This window comes from Rhinolophus sinicus, chromosome 1 (genome assembly GCF_057876585.1).
Source record: "Rhinolophus sinicus isolate RSI-liver-muscle chromosome 1, RSI-T2T, whole genome shotgun sequence".
Classification (NCBI taxonomy): Eukaryota; Metazoa; Chordata; class Mammalia; order Chiroptera; family Rhinolophidae; genus Rhinolophus; species Rhinolophus sinicus.
In genome coordinates, this window is record NC_142501.1 from 12,400,985 (window position 1) to 12,419,434 (window position 18,450).

The 18,450-nt window shown below is 39.0% G+C and overlaps 1 protein-coding gene across 40 annotated transcripts in view; it reads left to right on the forward strand.

Annotated features, from left to right (window-relative positions):
- The window catches only part of RBFOX2 (RNA binding fox-1 homolog 2), a 258,130-nt gene that overhangs the window by 78,531 nt on the left and 161,149 nt on the right, over positions 1–18,450 (forward strand). For 39 of the 40 annotated variants that reach the window (XR_016020738.1, XR_016020739.1, XR_016020754.1 and 36 more), the window contains exon 2: positions 4,791–4,841. The exons of the other annotated variant lie outside the window; for it this stretch is intronic. Coding sequence is in view for 36 of the 39 variants with exons in the window: in XM_088796770.1 (XP_088652896.1) it covers positions 4,791–4,841 (51 nt within the window). In the remaining 3 variants the exon portion in view is untranslated. The remainder of the gene's footprint in view (positions 1–4,790; positions 4,842–18,450) is intronic. 40 annotated transcript variants of the gene reach the window in all.

Consider the following 18,450-nt stretch of genomic DNA (forward strand, 5'->3'; position numbering starts at 1 on the left):
ATCCGTCTGTTACTCTTTCACATGTCCACGAACTAGAAGCTTCTAAACTGGTCTAATTGCTGTCCTCTAGTCAGTAAGGATTCTTGTGGTTGTTATTTTATTTCTTATATAGTCTTTTTATTTTTGAGCAGCCTCTGGGCCTACGCAGAGTCAGTTTCTAACTCTTTCAGTCTTACTAGGCCAGTAGCTCCTGTTTGGGCACATATGGTAGCTGCTGAAGACTTTTCCTCTTTAGAGTTCCATACATCTGATTTCTCTCCCATGTGTTCCATTGGCTTGTCTTGTGGTTCCAGCTCTGCTTTAAATGTTGGTTACTATTTTTACACTGATTACAACCTCAGATCTGCACGCCTTTAGGAAGCATCATCATCACTACCTGGACCAGGGGAATGTTTTGTTGTTGTTTTTTTCTAGTTGTCATGAAGTAACAGAAGTACTGGGTATAGAGTTAAGACTTAAATCTGATGGCAGCTCAGCCATTATCATTAGCTATTTGGCCTTGAACAAATCACTTAATCTTCCTGAAATTTAGTGTTGTCCTCTGTAAAATGAGGGTTAGAAAGCCTATTTTCTGCAGTGTGAGGACTAAATAAGATTATGTGAAAGTGTTTTTGTAAGTTATAAAACATTATGAAACACTGGTAATAGTGACTTTTTCCGTTCTTTTTAATACACGAAATACATGAATTTTACATTTTGTAAAATTCAAACAATTCAGATAAAGTATACTCTCTCTGCCTTCCACAAATCTTATTCTTCTCCTTAGAGATAACCACTGTTAGAAGTTTGTTGTGTATCTTTCTAGATCTTTTCTATGCATTCATTACTTTTTTATACTCATATAGAAATACGTAGTTTTATATTGTGATAAAAAATACCACACTGACTTGTTATGCTGTCATTTAATATTACTTGAGATAGTTCATAGGGATTTTTATCTTTTTAAAAACTTACACAGAGGATGTTGAAATAGTACAATAGTTGATAATACTGTTTCCCTATTATTAATTGAGGCTTGAGGTTCTTTCTAGTTTTGCATGATTACAAACTGCACTGCATTGAAAAATCTTTGCACATGTTTTTTTGAGCACATGTGCAAGTGATTTTCTAGATCCAGGGATCAAAGATGTGAAATTACAGGAAGGTATGTGCATTAAATATTTTAATAATTATTGTTAAGTGGCTTTGCAAACCAGTGGTCCCAATATGCTTACATCCTGCTGTTAGATGTGAAGGTATCTGTTTACTTACTCGTCTTGCCAATTGGTGATACTTTCATTTTCTCCAATCTCATGAGTGAAAAGGTATCTCAAATCTAAAAATGTTCATAGGCAACGTGGTTTGTGAGTGCAAACAAAAAGGACTGGAAACAATTTAAATATATATTGATGGGGGAAATAACACAGGTAAATAAATTGTGATATGTTCATAAACTAGAAAACTAACAGTAGTCAAAATTAGTGAAATTCATCTTATGATATTGAGCAACAAAAAAAAGGAAATTGCTAACGAATACTTACAGTAGGATCCATTTCTATAATCTTCAAAAACATGCTATGTTAATGCACTTTGAAGGGAGAGCTACATACATGGTGAAGTTTAAAGAGAAAGCAAGCCTTTGTCATTACGTACAGGCCACTTTCAGAAAGGTGGCATCTTCTGGGGCTGCAGAGTTCCAAATAGCCTATCTGGGCGATGCGGACAGAGAAGGGTAGTGCTTTGCCAAGGCAGGTGGAGGAGTAGATTCGTTTCCTCTGCTACATCTCCGCACAGCCTGTTGCGTCTGTCTTTGCTAGTCAAGTTTTTGACAGTACTGGCTTGTAGGATTGTGCTTTTCTTTCCCTATAAAAAGTTGTCTACGTTGTTGAACCCAAGAATATGGCTTATACATGGATATTCTCTGGGAGTGCCGAATCTCTGTTAATTTTGCTTTTGGATGTTTTTGGTTAGTTTCTTAATCATATAATTCCCTTCTCAGACGATCTTGAAATACTCACTGTAAAGGAGTAATATGGAATGGTCATTAGAGAAGAGACCTTGATAAATGGAAAGAACAGGGGCTTTGGAGTCTAACAGACCTGGGTTGAAAGTCCGCTTTCCCACATAGTGTCTGTGCTTTATTATCTCCTCTTCGCTGCTTTTCTCTCCTTCTTGCCTCCATCCTGAAACTACTGTACCTGATCAGTTGTTCAGTGTCTAGTGTTATCATTATCTTTTTCATCATCATTGTTAAGATCTATAGGCCATGGTATTGAAATAAATTTGTAGAATCCAGAACAAACAAGACACTTAAAAGTTTGGAAGGAGCACTGTTCATTGGTTACAGTTAAGCTGTATATGTCTCCCCTGTAAAAATTAGTGTGAAAATAGCCAACATTGCCGTAATTATTATTATTTTCAAATAATAGGTTTATTGACATATAATTCACAGACCATAAATCTCACTCTTTTGAAGTATTTTTAGTGTTTTGGTGGTTTGTAGTATATAATCATCGAGTTGTGCATTCATCACCACTATCTAATTCCAGAATATTTTCATTACCAAAAATAAGCCTAGTACCCATTAGTCGTCACTCCCCGTCCCTCCCCTTTAGCTCCTGGAACTGCTCGTTTACTGTCTTTCTCTATGGATTGGCCCATTCTGGATATTTCATATAAATGGAATCATACATTTGTGGCTTTTTGTCTCTGATTTTTTTCCACTTAGCGTGATGTTTTCAAGATTCATCCATGTTATATCAGTGTTTCATTTCTTTTTAAAATTGCCGAATAATACTCAGTTATGGATATACCACACTTTATCCATTCATCAATTGATGGACATTTGGATTGTTTCTACTTTTTGGCAATTATGAACTAAGCTGCTGTGAACATTTATTTACAAGGTTTAGTGTGGACATGTTTTCACTTTTCTTGATTGTACCTGGGTGTGGAATTGCTGGGTCATATGGTAACTGTGTTTTAACATTCTGAGGTTCTGTCAAACTGTTTCCAAGGTGGCTGTACCATTGTACATTCCCACCAGCAATGTACGAGATTCCAGTTTCTCCATATCCTTTCCAATACTTGTTATTGTCTGACTTTTTTATTATAACCATCCTAGTGTGTGTGAAATACTAATATTATATCACTGTGGTTTTGATTTGCATTTCCCTAATGACTAATGATGTTGAATGTCTTTTATGTGCTTATTTGCCATTTGTATATTTTCTTGGGAGAACTTCCTGTTCAGATCCTTTGCCTATTTAAAAATTTTGGTTATTTGTCTATTTGTTGTTGAGTTGTAAGAGTTCTTTATATACTCATATTCTGAATACGAGTCTCTTATTAGACATGTAATTGGCAAGTATTTTCTCCCATTCTGTGGGTTGTCTTTTCATGGGTGTCTTTTTGCCCCCAGCTTTATTGAGCTATACCTGATATATAACATTATGCAAGTTTAAGGTGTGCACGTGTTGATTTGATACATTTATCTATTTCAGAGTGATTAGCATCATTAGCTAACACCTGCGTCATGTCATATAATTACCATTTCTTTTTTGTGGGGAGAAAACGTAACATCTACTTTTTTTTTTTTTTTAATTTATTGGGGTGACAATTGTTAGTGAAATTACATAGATTTCAGGTGTACAATTCTGTATTACATCATCTATAAATCCCATTGTGTGTTCACCACCCAGAGTCAGTTCTCCTTCCATCACCATATATTTGATCCCCTTTACCCTCATCTCCCACTCCCCTCCCCCTTACCCTCGTAACCACTAAACTATTGTCTGTGTCTATGAGTTTCTGTTTCTCATTTGTTTGTCTTGTTCTTTTGTTGTTTTTGGTTTATATACCACATATCAGTGAAATCATATGGTTCTCTCTTAGCAACTTTCAAGTATATGATACAGTATTTTTAACTATAATCATTATGCTGTACAATTAGATCCTCAAACTTGATGGTATCTTTTGAAGAACAAAAGTTTTTAATTTTGGTGAAGACCAGTTTATCCAAATTTCCTTTGTCACTTGTGTTTTTGGTATCATATTGAAGTAACTATTACCCAATCAAAGGTCATGATGACCTTTGTTTCATCTAAGAGTTTTATGGTTTTCGGTATGTGATCTATTTTGAGTTAAGTTTGTATATGGTTTGAGATAGAATTCCAACTTTATTCTTTTACATGTGGATATCCAGTTGTCTCAGCATCATTTGTTGAAAAGACTATTCTTTCCTTCATTGATTTCTCTTTTTTCTTTTGCACCCTGTCAAAAATCAAGTTATCACAACTATAAGGGTTTATTTCTGGACTCTTAGTTATGTTCCATTGGTCTGTATGTCTGTCCTTATGCCAGCATTGCACTGTCTTGATTACTGTAATTTGTAGTAAACTTTGAAATCAGGAAGTATGAGTCCTTCAACTTTGTTTTTCTTAAGATTGTTTTTAGTGGTTAGGGGCCAGGGGTGCTGAAGTCCCACAGTGTGAGGTTAAGAATTGTTCTTCCTCAAATCCCAGTCGTTCCGTTTGAGATATCCCGAGGACGACACAGGTTTGCTGCACAAGGAGGAGAATAGTGTTTGTGAATAGCGTTCATGAGCAAATACCGATTTTCTTGTTTGTTGTTGTGTTTTGCCCTGGTAGAGGCTGAACTGGGAAATGTACATAGTTAAGTAGAGTGGAATATAGCAACAGAACACCTTAACATCCAGTGCTGGAATTTATATTTGATCAATTGGGATGATTTTGATTATTTGGACCATTTTCTTTCATCTTATAGTTTGATTTTTCTTTTCTTTCTCTTAGAACGAGCCTCTGACCCCAGGTTATCATGGATTCCCAGCACGGGACAGCCAGGTGGGTATCTGCTACTTATAACTCAGATGGTGTGCGTGTGTGCGTGTGTGTGTGTGTGTGTGTGTGTGTGTGTGTGTTCGTTTTATCTAAGGATGCTATGATAGAGAGCATTACCTCGTTATTTATTTTGGAAAGTGATATGGTTAGTTTCAGCAATGAATATACATTTAGAGATATAAATAAAATACATTTCTTAATCCTAAAAGTATTGTAATCATGTTATTGAAATTGTGGATATTATAGGGGGAAAATCACTTAAGCGCAGTCATAATTGCTTTTGTTTTTTCTTCTCCAGGCTATAGAATCATTTTTCAACCAGGTTTTCTTGATGCCTCATAATTCTAAATGCTGGACTTGTTTTATTCTCTGCTACTTAGCCCCTGCCTGCACAGATTTTTTGAGGTCTACAATAATCTACAACAAGCAAATTCCATTCTCCTCCCTGGGGGCATTCAGCCTTAAGGTTTTAATCAGGGAAGGCTTGCTTGAGAAAGGGAAGTTTCTGCTGCCTTTCTTTGTTAGGCAGCCGGGATGACTGGGAAAAGCCCAGGCTCTGTTGTGGGTTGGAGCAGAACTGCTTCCTAGGAGACATGCTGTGTGTGGTTTAGGGGAGTGTGTAAAATGCCTCCCCTGTCTTTTGCTATTGGAAGCTTTGAGCAGATGAGACCAAGGCAGAGTGAAGGTAGAACAGGTAAGACTGCCTCCGAGACGTGTGGCTTAGGACACAGCCTCTGGGACTTACCTCCTTGCTGTCTGGGGATATTGACGTTCTTCAGGAGCCTTGAAAGGGTAGCTTCTAGAAATATCTTCGAATATTTATCCAAGAGTCCTGACAGAGTTGTCAGAAAAAGGGTGCCACCATTATTAGGCTTTTTCCAAGGGATACGTGTCATCAGAGTGCGAAACCAAAGTCGGCATAGTAGTTCCCCTTTCTAGAAATTAATGAATCCCATCAAAACCCCTGAAGCTGATTTGAAAATAGGATGGTCCCATAATCAACAGTCCTCTCTTTGGGGGCCTTCCAGATTTGAGAGAATTTGCCCAATTCTTGCAGTTTTGGTGCTGGGTCGGCATCAGTCAGAATGGCCCCAGGTGGGATATGGAAACAAAGGGAGAGAAAAAAGGTTGTTCATCTCTGTGTTCATCTCCCAGTGGGATCATCACCGTTGGAATTTAAGATTGGCTCTATGAACGTTTTTGGTGAAAGATAGTCATTTACCCCAAATCTAAAGAGAATGTAGAGGGTGTTTTTTTCTTCCTGGTTTCGGTCTGCCCTAGAGTTTCTGTAAGCTGTGACATTCATGCCCTTTGACAGTAGTTCTATATCCTGTTTATATATCAGAAAAAATACTGTTGTGTGGAGCTCTCACCCTCAGGACTTGGATTGCGCAGGTCTAAGGCCGGGCTTGGCTGGGCAGGTGTTGAGAACTCCCTGCAGGTGACGCTGTTGCCCAGCCACGGCCTGTGTCTGGGCTTCTCTAAGGGACTGGTCTGTTCTCTTTCATCCTTGCGCTTCCACCTGGGACCCTTCAAAACATACGGGCTCAAGGTCAGTCTCAATTCAGTCTTGCATACTAATGCAAATATTTAATCATTTATAAAATGTTGCTTATTTTGCATATAGGCTTATTTTAGATATAGGAAGGTGAAACTAATTGAGGTATGGAAATAGACTTACTGAGTTGAAAAGAATCTGGAAGGATACAGTAGAATGCTGTGGTCTTCCTGTGGGAGTTACAGGTCGATAAGGAACCAGGCGAAAGGAATTAAGAGGAATTTTTTTTAAAGCACAAAAAGGAGTCTGTTTTCTTAGAAGTACTTTATTTTCCCTTCCTTTTGAAGCAGGGACCCACTTCTGTAACCTGCACGTTCGTTACTCTGACGCTCTCTGCTGTAGGCCTATGCAGAACCTTGGCCATGGTTTAAAGCTGCTAATTTACTCGGAGGCACATTCTGATGGTGACAGGTTTATTTTAGGTTACTTTCTTAGGCTTTTTTTTTGTACTCTGTCTAGATCTTTGCATTAGAGATCTCAGAGTAGTGCAAATAGGCAAATATTGAATAGCTGCTTGTTGTGTTTGATGAATACAGAATCCAAATGCGTGCTGCTAATTAATGTGCCTAACCTTGTGAACTCTCACTTTGTGCTCTGAGATTTGAGAGGCATTTATCAGTGTGAAACCATGGTCGCTGAGCAGCCTGAGCTGGGCAGAAACTGCCTTGTGATCTGACATCTCCCCTGAGTGGTTTGGCTCCGCAAATCCAGGATCCGGGGGGTGGGGTGAAGGTGAATTTTAATTGTGGGTCATTATTTGCTTTCCTTATTCTTTTGCTGTTCCTTTCTAAATAGATAGGAACCATCGCCAGGCAGGATTTTTATCAGCATCTACTGGTGATTTTAAAAGCGATAAAATACACAGTATTTTTCATTGCCGCAGAGCACTTTCGTCAATATTTTCTCATCTCATCCTCACAACCATCTTTTGAAGCAGATATTCCTTTGGAAAGCTAAGGAAACTGAGACATACAGAGATTAAAGTGATTCATCCAAGGTACCCATACAAGTTGGTAGCTAAATATGAACTGAATGTTGTCTTCTCTTTGTCGAGGACTCTTCCCTCTGTGCTGGGGATTATTGAGTCACCCAGAGAAGTGTGGGCGTGTGCAGGTCTGCCTTTATTTACCATTTGGGGACTTCATAGGCCCTTCGAAGCTAGCCCATAGTGCTAGGAGTCCATGACCCCTGGGAAGATTATTACGACTGCGTTCCTTAGCAGAAGTGGACCAGCATTTCACTGTTTCAGTGACCCTTTTCGTCCTGTTATGGAGCTCCTGGCAACACATTTGAATTGAAAACCTGTGAAGAAAAGGAGGGGGAAAAATACCCTTCACCTTGTAGAGGTTTTGCTTTTTTATGCAAGGTTACCTCAGCCTCTTTCCCAGTCAGTTAACAGCTGGCTGTAGGGGATGGCAGTCCATTACTTTCAGGAAGCACTCCAAACACTTCACTGGGCTCGCTAATGCGGTCTCTCTGTGGAAGTGGAGGAGACACACGTCGTTCCAGAGGCGAAAAGCGGCTCAGAAAGGCTGCATATTTTATGTAAGGCCATGCAGGACGTGAGGTTGGTGATACAGTGTCATGGTTTAGATTCCTCGCCGACTTTCTTTGTGATTATGTGTATGTGCTCATGTGAGTTCTCAAGTGTTGATTAAGACTGGACTATTTGGTGGGTTTGTAATATGTTTTAAACCAGAGAATATTTGTGTGCATTAGTTCCCGAGTTTTTGTATAGGAGGGGTTAAGGACCAGCAATTTGGTTAGGCGCCGTTCTGCGTAGCACGCTCACTGTTCTTGCTGACATTGTTTGTTTGTTTGGGATGGCTTTCAGGGGCTCCTGGAAAGTACAGTGGGAATCCTAAGGCCAGCCCCTTGTCACCTCTTGGTGCCACAACTATGTCTGATATAATTAGGGTGACCTTATAATGTAGCATTCAAGTTGGAGCACTTTTGAAAGTGAGAAGGGATGGTAATGTGGAAACAGTCCTAGACAAACCTGGATGAATGGGACGTGTGGTCACTCTGGCTGTAATGAAAGAAATGCAGCGAACGTCCTCTTAACAAATGTGATCAGGACTTGCGATTATGGCTCATTGCCTGACAACACGGTGTGGGAACAAAACATTGCCGTTCGCATTTGAGATGAGAGGTGACAGCATAGACTCTTGGTGGGGTTCAGGTATTGAGTCAGCTATGGAATTGGGAATATCAGTAAATTATAAAAACTAATATTTATAAAGTACTTTACAGTTTATCGTGTGTGCTTCCATGTGTATTCAGTTTTGATCTTCACAATAGCTCTGCAAGGTAGGTTGGGCTTTATTATCCCTATTTTATAGATAAGGAAACCAAAGCAGAGATTTTTAAATCAATTTCCCAATGTTACATAGATAGTAAGTAGCAGAATTGGACTTGAACCTTGGATTTTCAGCCGCCATGACTTGGATTTCCCTTTTGTGTTCTCCTGTCAGTGTTCCCTCTTTGAATCGGGGATGTTCTGTTGCTATTGTGACAAGATAAGATATTATGGAATATTTGGGGAAAATAGCAACATGAAAAGACTTTATATGACCTGTAGGTCCCTCAAAACTTATTTGTGTCAAGTTTTCTTTTTTTCTCATTTGTTAAAATAGTTTATGGTCCACAATTTATCTTTTGTATTTTAAATATAAAGAAAAAAAATTAATGTCATTGTGTCAAGGTCTTTATTTGATTTTTTAAATGCTAAGTCAGTGGCTCCTTAAAAAATTTTCCCTTTAGTTTTGTAAAATTCTGTTGAAAAGCATCTTGTCCATGAACAAGATGGACATGTTCAGATGATTCACAGAAACAACGTGGGACTATCACCTGAGATGTGTAAGTTGACATACGACGTGGGACAATTAAGTTCGCGAACTCATCCTAGAAAAAGCGCTACTTACCTCATTGCTGAATATCATTATGGTCATCTTCAAAGTACTCCCTTGGGAAGCCATGCACTGACACCAGTGCCTGGTCCACCCTCCAAAGCAATTTCGGAACTCTTTTTTTGGAATGGCCATCAGAGCTGTCGTCGTATTACCCCTTGATGTCCTGAATGTCATCAAAATGTCTTCCTTTCAATATTTCCTTTGTCTTCGGGTAAAGAAAGAAGTCATTGGGGGCCAGATCAGGTGAGTAGGGAGTGTGTTCTGATAGTTATGTGTTTACTGGCTAAAAACTCCCGCACACACAGTGCCGTGTGAGCTGGTGCATTGTCGTGATGCAAGAGCCACGAATTGTTGGCGAAAAGTTCAGGTCTTCTAACATTTTCATAGCGAGCCACGAATTGTTGGCGAAAAGTTCAGGTCTTCTAACATTTTCATGCAGCCTTTTCAGCACTTCCAAATAGTAAACTTGGTTAACTGTTTGTCCAGTTGGTACAAATTCATAATGTTTAATCCTTCTGATATCAAAAAAGGTTAGCAACATCGTTGCAACAGGTTCGCGAACTTAGTTGTCAGACTTACAAAATTAGAGATTTAAATTCAGAGTGATAACCTTACTTTTGCTTTAGAGTATAAACTAAAATGACCTAAGGGATGGATATATTTTTTTCCAAAGGAATTTCTTCTCAAGAATTTTTTAAAATTTCCTTTGTCTAACCAGTTCTCCATTGTATCCATGGGATGGACTTTATTTTAGTCCAACTTTTTCTAAATGAACTTTTTCAGGGATTTTTGATATTTTGATTGGGAGCCATAGAGAATAGCAAATGCATTTTCTTTCATACTCATTTGTTTTGGTGGCAAAGAAATGATGGCTGCTTTTCTTCCCTTGGGGAGAGTTGGACATCTCGCTCAGTGCTTTCAAGCTCAGAAAAAGATGGCAACCACTAGTAAGCAATACGTTTTACATTGTGACCCATTGTGCACGCACACACATGTACGTGTGAATATAACTTAAAATTAGTTTTACCAAGTAATAGTTATCCTTATTATGTTCTAAGCGCTGTGATATTTTCCATCCCATTAATAAAATTGTTGGTATGACCAACAATTGATTGACGAAAATTGATTTCCTGGACTCACTAATAACTTGCAGTGTGTAGTTTTGAAAACAGAATTCTAATAATTGTCCTAAAATACAGCCTTAAACATAGTCACGTCCCTATTCCGTATCCCTCCACCCCAGCCCTAATCAACCACTACTTTCTGTCTCTGTGGATTTGCCTATCCTGGACATCTCATATAAACAGAATCATACAATATCTCGTCTTTTGCGACTGGCTACTCTCACTTGGCATCGTGTTTTCAAGGTCCATCCAGGTTGTAGCGTGTGTCAGTACTTCATCCCTTTTTTTGGTAGAGTAATATCCCATCTCATGGACCTAGAAGTGTTCTTAACGTGAACCTACTGCCTACCTCTGTAATTCTGTTTCCATAGCTCTGCTCTTTACAACCGATGTTGGCCTCCATGGGCATTCTGTCCATTTTTGCACTTGTCAAGCTTGATCCCAGCTTTGTGCCAGTGGAATCACGGTCTCCTCCACCTTCAGATCTACAATGCTCTTCACCCAGATCCTCACCTCCTTATTTGGTACAAAGTTTACTCCTCAGGGAAGCCTTCCCTGAACACACCAATTGAAAGTTGTCCACACACATAACCTGACTCTTCAGTCTTCTTCAAATCTCTAATCATTATCTGAAATTCTCTAGTGCAGGTATTTTATTGTCTGTCTCTCCCACTAAAACGGAAGTTCTGTGTGAGCTGGGATTTGCTTAGAGCAGAGCCTGGCATGCAGGAGACCAATAAATATTTGTTGAATGAATAAATGGGTTCTATCCTTAATTTAATGCTAAGCCTTTGAAAGGGTTTAAGCAGGGAAGTGACATGATCTATTTATATTTTTTAAAAACAACATGCTGATTGTTGTGAAGAATGAATTTTAGGAGGGCCAAAAAAAATATGCAACCTTAAAAGTGTCTAGGCAATAACTTTTATCATTTGCTGTGTTTAATATCAATTACAGCTCGAACTTATTTGTCGAGTGAGAAACTTTATTCCACCCCACCCATCCCCTTCAGGATTTAAAATGACTGGTTCAGAAGTGAAATGTTTCATACCCTTTCTGTATCTCACAATCTATAATTTTCTAACTGCCCTCCCCACTTTGAACTAAAATACTTCTGATTTACTTTTAAATTACAGAAAGTATGAACGCACTTTCTTTTTTTCCTGCTAGGTTGCCCAGAACCCCACTTTCAGTCTTTATGTGTGGTTTATTCAGACGGTGCTTCTCCCAGTATCTAACACGAGTCGTTGAGGGCCTTCTGTGGTGTCGCCTTGCGCCCTCTAGTGGCTGAAGGGCTGGTGAATGCGGCGGCGTCATGTTCTCCAGCCCTTTTCTCAAACCACGTGATCAGCCTCAGGCTTATGATTGCATTCTGCAAACAGATTATAAGCTTTTCCCTCCTGGGAAAGACCATTTTATTTCATCTGCTGCTTATTGCTATGTATTTAAATACCGTGCTTATTGTGCTGTTTATCAATTTTAGACACTTCTTTGGCTTCCTACAGTTAAAGATGAGAAATTAAGTTTTATAGACACTCTCCTTTCAAATAAACCATTTTTTTGGTTAAATCAGTGTTCATTATTGATTTATGATTGCTTAATGATTATGTTATGACTAAGTATTTTATAGCTGAACCATAAAATATTATGATTACATTCCCTCTCTCATATACTTTTTTTATTTCCCCTGGAGTTATTAAATATACAGAGGGTGCCAAAAAAATGAATACATATTTTAAGAAAGAAAAAAACTGTATTAGAATTGTAATACAATGAATGATGCTAGCATTCGTTTGATTAACACCATCTTTTGCGCGAACGTCATACTACACATTGCTACTGTAATTCAATTCAACTTCGAAAAGTAATGCATAGAGAACATCTCTTAAAATATGTACATTTTTGGCACCCCCACTGTACATAAATATATAGGAAATAAATAAATATATATTCAGTAGTTACTTTTAAAAAGGCACTATTGAGATGTAGATTCCATAGCATAGAAGCCTCATTGCGAGTGTACTTATTCAGTGATGTCACACAGTTCTGCCACCATCACTGCAGTGCAGTTTTAGAACATGTCCCCCAAATTTAGAACATTTCCCAAATTCTCTTGACTTCTTTTGCAGTCAGTCTCCACTCCCACTCCAGGCCTAGGCAACCGATCTGCTTTCTGATTCTATAAAACTGTCTTTTCTGGGCATTTCATATAAGTGGAATCAATGAAATGCATGTAGTCTTGTGTGTGACTTCTTTCATTTGGCATAATGTTTTTGAGGTTCGTTCATATGCTAGTACCACCACATCATTACTTCTTATAGCTGGATCATATTCCATTGTATGGATATACACATTTTGTTAATCCATGTACCAGTTGAAAAATATTTGGATTGTTTCCAGTTGGTGTTATGAATAATGCTATTATGAACATTTGCGTACAAGTCTTGTGTGGACATACATTTTAATTTCTCTTGGGTAGATTTCTAGGAGTGGAATTGCTGGGTTTTATGGTAAGCTGTTGCTTAACTCTTAAAGAAACTGCCAAACTGTTTTCCAAATTGGCTTGGTTTTATGGACCTTTTTGATTATAGTGAGTGTATAGTGGTATTTCATTGTGGTTTTGGTTTTAACTTCTATTTTCTTAATGATTAACGATTTGGAGTACCTTTTCATGTGCTTATTAGCCATTTATATGTTGTCTTCTTTGTTGAGACGTATGCTTAAGTCTTTTGCTACCTTTTTATTTGGTTTTTGTCCTCCAATTGAGTTGTAAGAGTTCTTTATATGTTCTGGTTATGGGTTCTTTGTTATATTTACAATTTACGGATACTTTATATCAGTTATGAGATTTTACAAGACAAATCTTCCCCCCCTCGCCTCAATAAAACATAACTATGTTTCATCCTAATTTGCTAAGTTTGCATAAACTACATAACTATTATACATGTGAAAGAGACAGTAAACAGACATTTGACTATCTCTCTTCAGGCCTAGCGATTGCTCTGAGGAAGATTGGCAGGTTTCTAGCGGCTTTGTGTTTGGCTGACACAGCCTTCTCCAGATCCTCAGTGACAGGCACGTCTGGGCAAGAAAGGACAAATTATGCTGCCGTCTGCATGTCCTAAGGGATGTGGTATGGTAGAGGGTCAGCCAGGTTCATTGTAACTAAGACACTGTAGCTTCTATGTAAGGCTGTCTCATGGAAATTCCTCTGTAGTGTCAGTCTCTCTCTCTCTCTCTCTCTCTCTCTCTCTCCTTCTCCCTCCCCCCCCCCCCCTCACCCAACCACCCACACATCCTGGCTTTGAGTTTAAGTATCAGCCCTGCCATTGTAGGCTGTATGACTTTGGGCAGGGTTTTTCTTTTTCTGAGCCTCAGTTTTTCTTCATCTATAAAATAGGACTAGATCTACTCTGAAAGGTTGTTGTAAGATTAGAGATAGCATATGTAAATTTCCAGGCATGTAATGGGGTCAGTAAATCATTTTTCTCATTTATTTTATACGAAAGAGGCCTTTGGGAAGCTTTCTAAGGAAATGATTAGTTCTCAGTCTCTTCTTGTCTATTTCCTCATTTCCTTTTTGATTCTTAGTTTTTCACCATGTGAAATGAATTATATCTGTGGATTTGAAATTGCTAGCTCAGGAACATAGCTTTGCCATGTTTTCAAGAAAAATATGTCTGTGTGAGGGAAGTGAAATATGTGTAAGTTTATTTACCTAACTCATTATATATAGGTCTTGGCAGTGTCAATAGAGAGAGTCATTTTTGAGACTTTTGTGACTTGAACAGAATCTGGTCCAAACTGAGCCAAACATGCAAGGCTCTCTTCCACTTGCCTGGCTCAGAGTTACCCTCTGCGCATGTTTCTCCTGCTCTGTATGTCTCCTCGCAGCCCTTCAAATACATGGCTTGGATATTTATTTCTTCCTAGTGCTTTTTGCTTGAAATGTTCCTCCTTTTCTCAGCTGAATCCTAAATATCCTTCAAGATCCCTGGCCACAACTTAGCCTTTATGAAATCTTTCCTAATCGCTTCTAATCATTTGAACTCATTTATCACATTGTCTGTAGCGTTAGTATTTCCATAAAGTTCAGGTCAAGTAAGTTTGGGAAATATTGTGAAGACCGTAAGTTATTTAACCTCTTTAAGGCCCAGTTTTCTCATCGGTGAAAGTGAGGATAATAGTACTTACTTCTGGATTAAATTTTTAAGGATTTTCTAGGTCAAGAGTGACTCATTGGTTGATGCTGTGATGTTGCACTTTCCTCTCTGCCTTTAGCTTTCCATGTAATTAGAAAGTCTCTTCTCATTTCTGGGCCCAAGTTTCTTGTTTTTCCTTTATGAGCTCTTTTGGCTGTAATGGGTTTGATTTCGTGGTTCTGGGAGTTTCACGTTTTGTTGTGGAAACATGGGAACTTTTATCACTTCTTATTTCTGAATCCATCAGGGCTGCTGTGGATCTGTGTGGATGGACGCGTGACTTGAGCCAGAAGCATGGCTGGCTTTTCTCATCTCCCCTCTGTACCTGGTTTCTCGGTCACATCCTGTTTTTTATGCCACAGTCAGACTCCTTCCTCCAGCTCTGCCTCTTTGCTCAGTTTAGGGTTGCTGTGATTTCAGGCTGTCAGAGCAGTTCATATATGACTCTTGACCCAGTTGCTGAAGTATTTTGTAAATGGATGGATTATAACTTCACTGCTTGGCTTTCTAATAGATTGACCTAATACTTGGTACATAGGCAATTGATTTATATTATGAGAGGTTTTATTGTGGCCATTAAAAAGAGTTATCTGACTCAAGATTGTTAGTCACTGGGACTATTTGCAAAGGAAAATTACAGAATTTCCTTTATTAGCAATTTTCAAAATTAGAAAATTCATCTGTGTAGAATTGCTTAGGGCAGCCAAGTAGTTAGTAAGCATATTCTTGCTCTAGTGGTTAGTTCCACCAAGTAGCAGATGGTCTCACCACCAGCCCTGGCTACTGTTTTGTGAGTTACTTTTATGAAGCTTGATATATATCTCCTCAGCCCTTCATTCTTCAACAGACAACAATCTAAACCATACAACATGAACCCAATTCATTCAACAGATGATTTAGAATGAAACCAACTAGTTAAGTAAAAGGGAAAAGGCCTCGTAGTTGGCGGCCAATATAGTTTTGTGTTTTAGTTACAGATTAAATATTTTTATTTTCTCAGTAGCATTAGCTGTATACCATTGTACTGAGCTGATTTAGGGTTGATTTAGAGAATCGGGAATACAATAGATGCCTCAAGTTCTTGTGTTAGAAAATATGGTGCCACCAGAAAATAGTTTCAGCAAGGTCTGTGTAATCATGTATTTAAACAAAGGCCCAGCTCTGATCTCACTGGGGTCTCATTACTCTGCTTAGCTTTTATCTGTTGATGACTCTTTAATGGATATTCTAGGCCTTCCATGATCTGGCCCCAATCTTCTCCCGTCTGTGTTGCAGCCACACTGTGGGGTGTGGTCGGAGAGCTTTGCAATCAGATATGGGCTTTCATTCTAATTTCTTTCCTTCCAGTGTTTTCCATGTTTAAATACAGTCCATCTTTGAATCACACTTCAGATGCTACCTCCTCCATGAAGCCTTCCCTTGTGTACCTATTTGTGCATAGACTCTTAATGTCCACTGAACTGCAAGCACACGCCTCCTGCTTTGTAACGGCGCGTTATCGCCGCCTGTTAGGTCATGGGGAGCAAGTTTGATGACCTGCACAGTGAGTTCTGTGACGACAAGCACCCCATCATACTTCTTGATATCCTTTTATACTTTGCATAAAGTAAAGTAAATGCTCCGGAAGAATTTGGTAAAGGAATGAATTACAAACTAAACTTATCTTTAGCGTTTTGAAATAGACTACTCTGTTGGGATTTTTTTTCCTGTGGACAAAGGAGAAAACAACAACTTTGTTCAGACTTCCGCTAGGTTTTTATTGCCTTTGGTTTTCCAGAGCGATATGAAAAATTAATACTTAAGAAGCTAGATATCTGATCTTCAGCAAGAGAGGGCCTCTTACAACTTTAATGGGTTTGGTCAAGTGGATAGTAAATGTAAATCTGTCATTATGGAGCCATAGAAGGCTCTTAAAACACTCAATAAATATCCTTACTGAATTAGTAGAATTTTGCAGCAGAGGACTGCCTGTGTATCTCCTATTATTAGGATCTCTCATTGTTCCTGTAGAGCGCCTTCAGCCTGTGCTCTCACAAGCTTTGCAGTGTCATGTGGATCACAGAAGCATCTAAGGTGAGGATGCTTCTAGCTTCTTAATTCTATTATGCCGCTACTGATATAGGGAGCCCGTATGTGAATTCTAGCAGGTGTGTCTTAATTTCAGAGTAACAAGTGTGTGGGGTCCCTGTGAAAAGAGCTAATATGTATTGAACACTGATTATGTGCCAGCCTGTACAGAACATTTAAAAAGTACTATTTTATTTCATCCTTTATGCACGTGAAGAAACCAGACTCAAGGAGGTGTAAGTCGTTGCCCAAGGCGGGTAGCTGGTAATTAGGGAAGCTGGGTTTTAAATCTGAATGTATGAGATTTCAAAGTTTATTATTACCTTTTTAAAATAATTTTTTATTTTTCAATTATAGTTGATATACAATATTATATTAGTTTCAGGTATACAGCATAGTGATTAGATATTTATATACCTTATGAAGCGATCACCCCAATAAGTCTAGTACCCATCTGACACCATGCACAGTTATTATAATATTATTGACAGTGTTCCCTATGCTGTGCTTTATGTCTCCACGGTTGTTTTTATAACTGGCAATTTGTACGTCCTCATCCCTCCCCATTTTTCACCGATTCCCTCAATCCCCCTCCCATCTGGCAACCATCAGGATTTCACAGTTTGTGGTATTTCTACTGTGCATATTTCTTTTACTTACTTTTACTTGAATATTTGTTTGTTTGTTTATTTTACATTTTACTCGCATGTTTGATTTTTCTTTGGTCAGCAACAAATATCATTTCCCTATTTGCTCCCCTCCCCGGCACTTTACTGAGGAGATGATAATTCTGTATTATATTTCTGTGAGCCTATATAGTTTATATGACACTTTCATATTCATTCTCATTTGATCTTGGTGAGACCCCAGTGAGGTCTGTATGCAGGCGCCCGAGTTTTAACCTCTGTTGACAGATGAGGAAATTAAGCTTTCCAGTTTTGGGAGAGATTTGCCAAAGATGGTACAAAGTGTCATGGAACTTAGCTTTCGTTTTGAAGAGATATGCTGGCCTTCAGCAGCAAATTCTCTTTTTCAAAATAATAACATATAAAAAATGTAAGTGGAGTGGTCCTAGTGGAGGATACGCAAGGCCTGGAGCCCCAGCCTCTGGGCTTCTTGTGCCCAGGGGGCCCCTTAGCTGCCAGGAGCCCTGTTTGGAAACCCCTGGGGAGTGATCAGAGGCTTTTGGTGCCACACAGATCCGGATACAGACTCTCCTTCGGCCCGACATTTCGGCTCTCTTTTCTCTTAGGCTTGGCTCCTTGTTTGTAAAGTGGGACTGCTCTTAGGGAATGCTGATGAATAGTAACTAAAAAACATGCCAGAGCCCAGCACAGAGCCCTCTGCTGCTCTAGAGGGGAGATGTGGTTGTCAGGCTGTTCAGGTGGGCGCTCACCCCGTGCAGGATTCCTGCTATACGCGTGGTGTGGGAGCTCGCGGCTGGGTCTCCATAGAACTGACCACCCAGTAAGTACTTGGTACTGGACGGAAGGTGCACACAGCACGTTTGTCAGTTTAGAACAGGGACGGGCAAAGGTTTTCTGTAAAGGATCAGAGAGAAAATATTTTCGGCTTCTTGGGCCATACAGTGTCTGTAGCTGCTACTTAACTCTGCTGCTGTAGCAAGTAAGCAGACATAGATAATAGTAAACAAATGAGCATGGCTGTGTTCTAATAAAACTTTATTTGTGGGCACTGAAATTTCAGTTTCACATAATTTTCACATGTCATGAAATATTATGCTGCTTT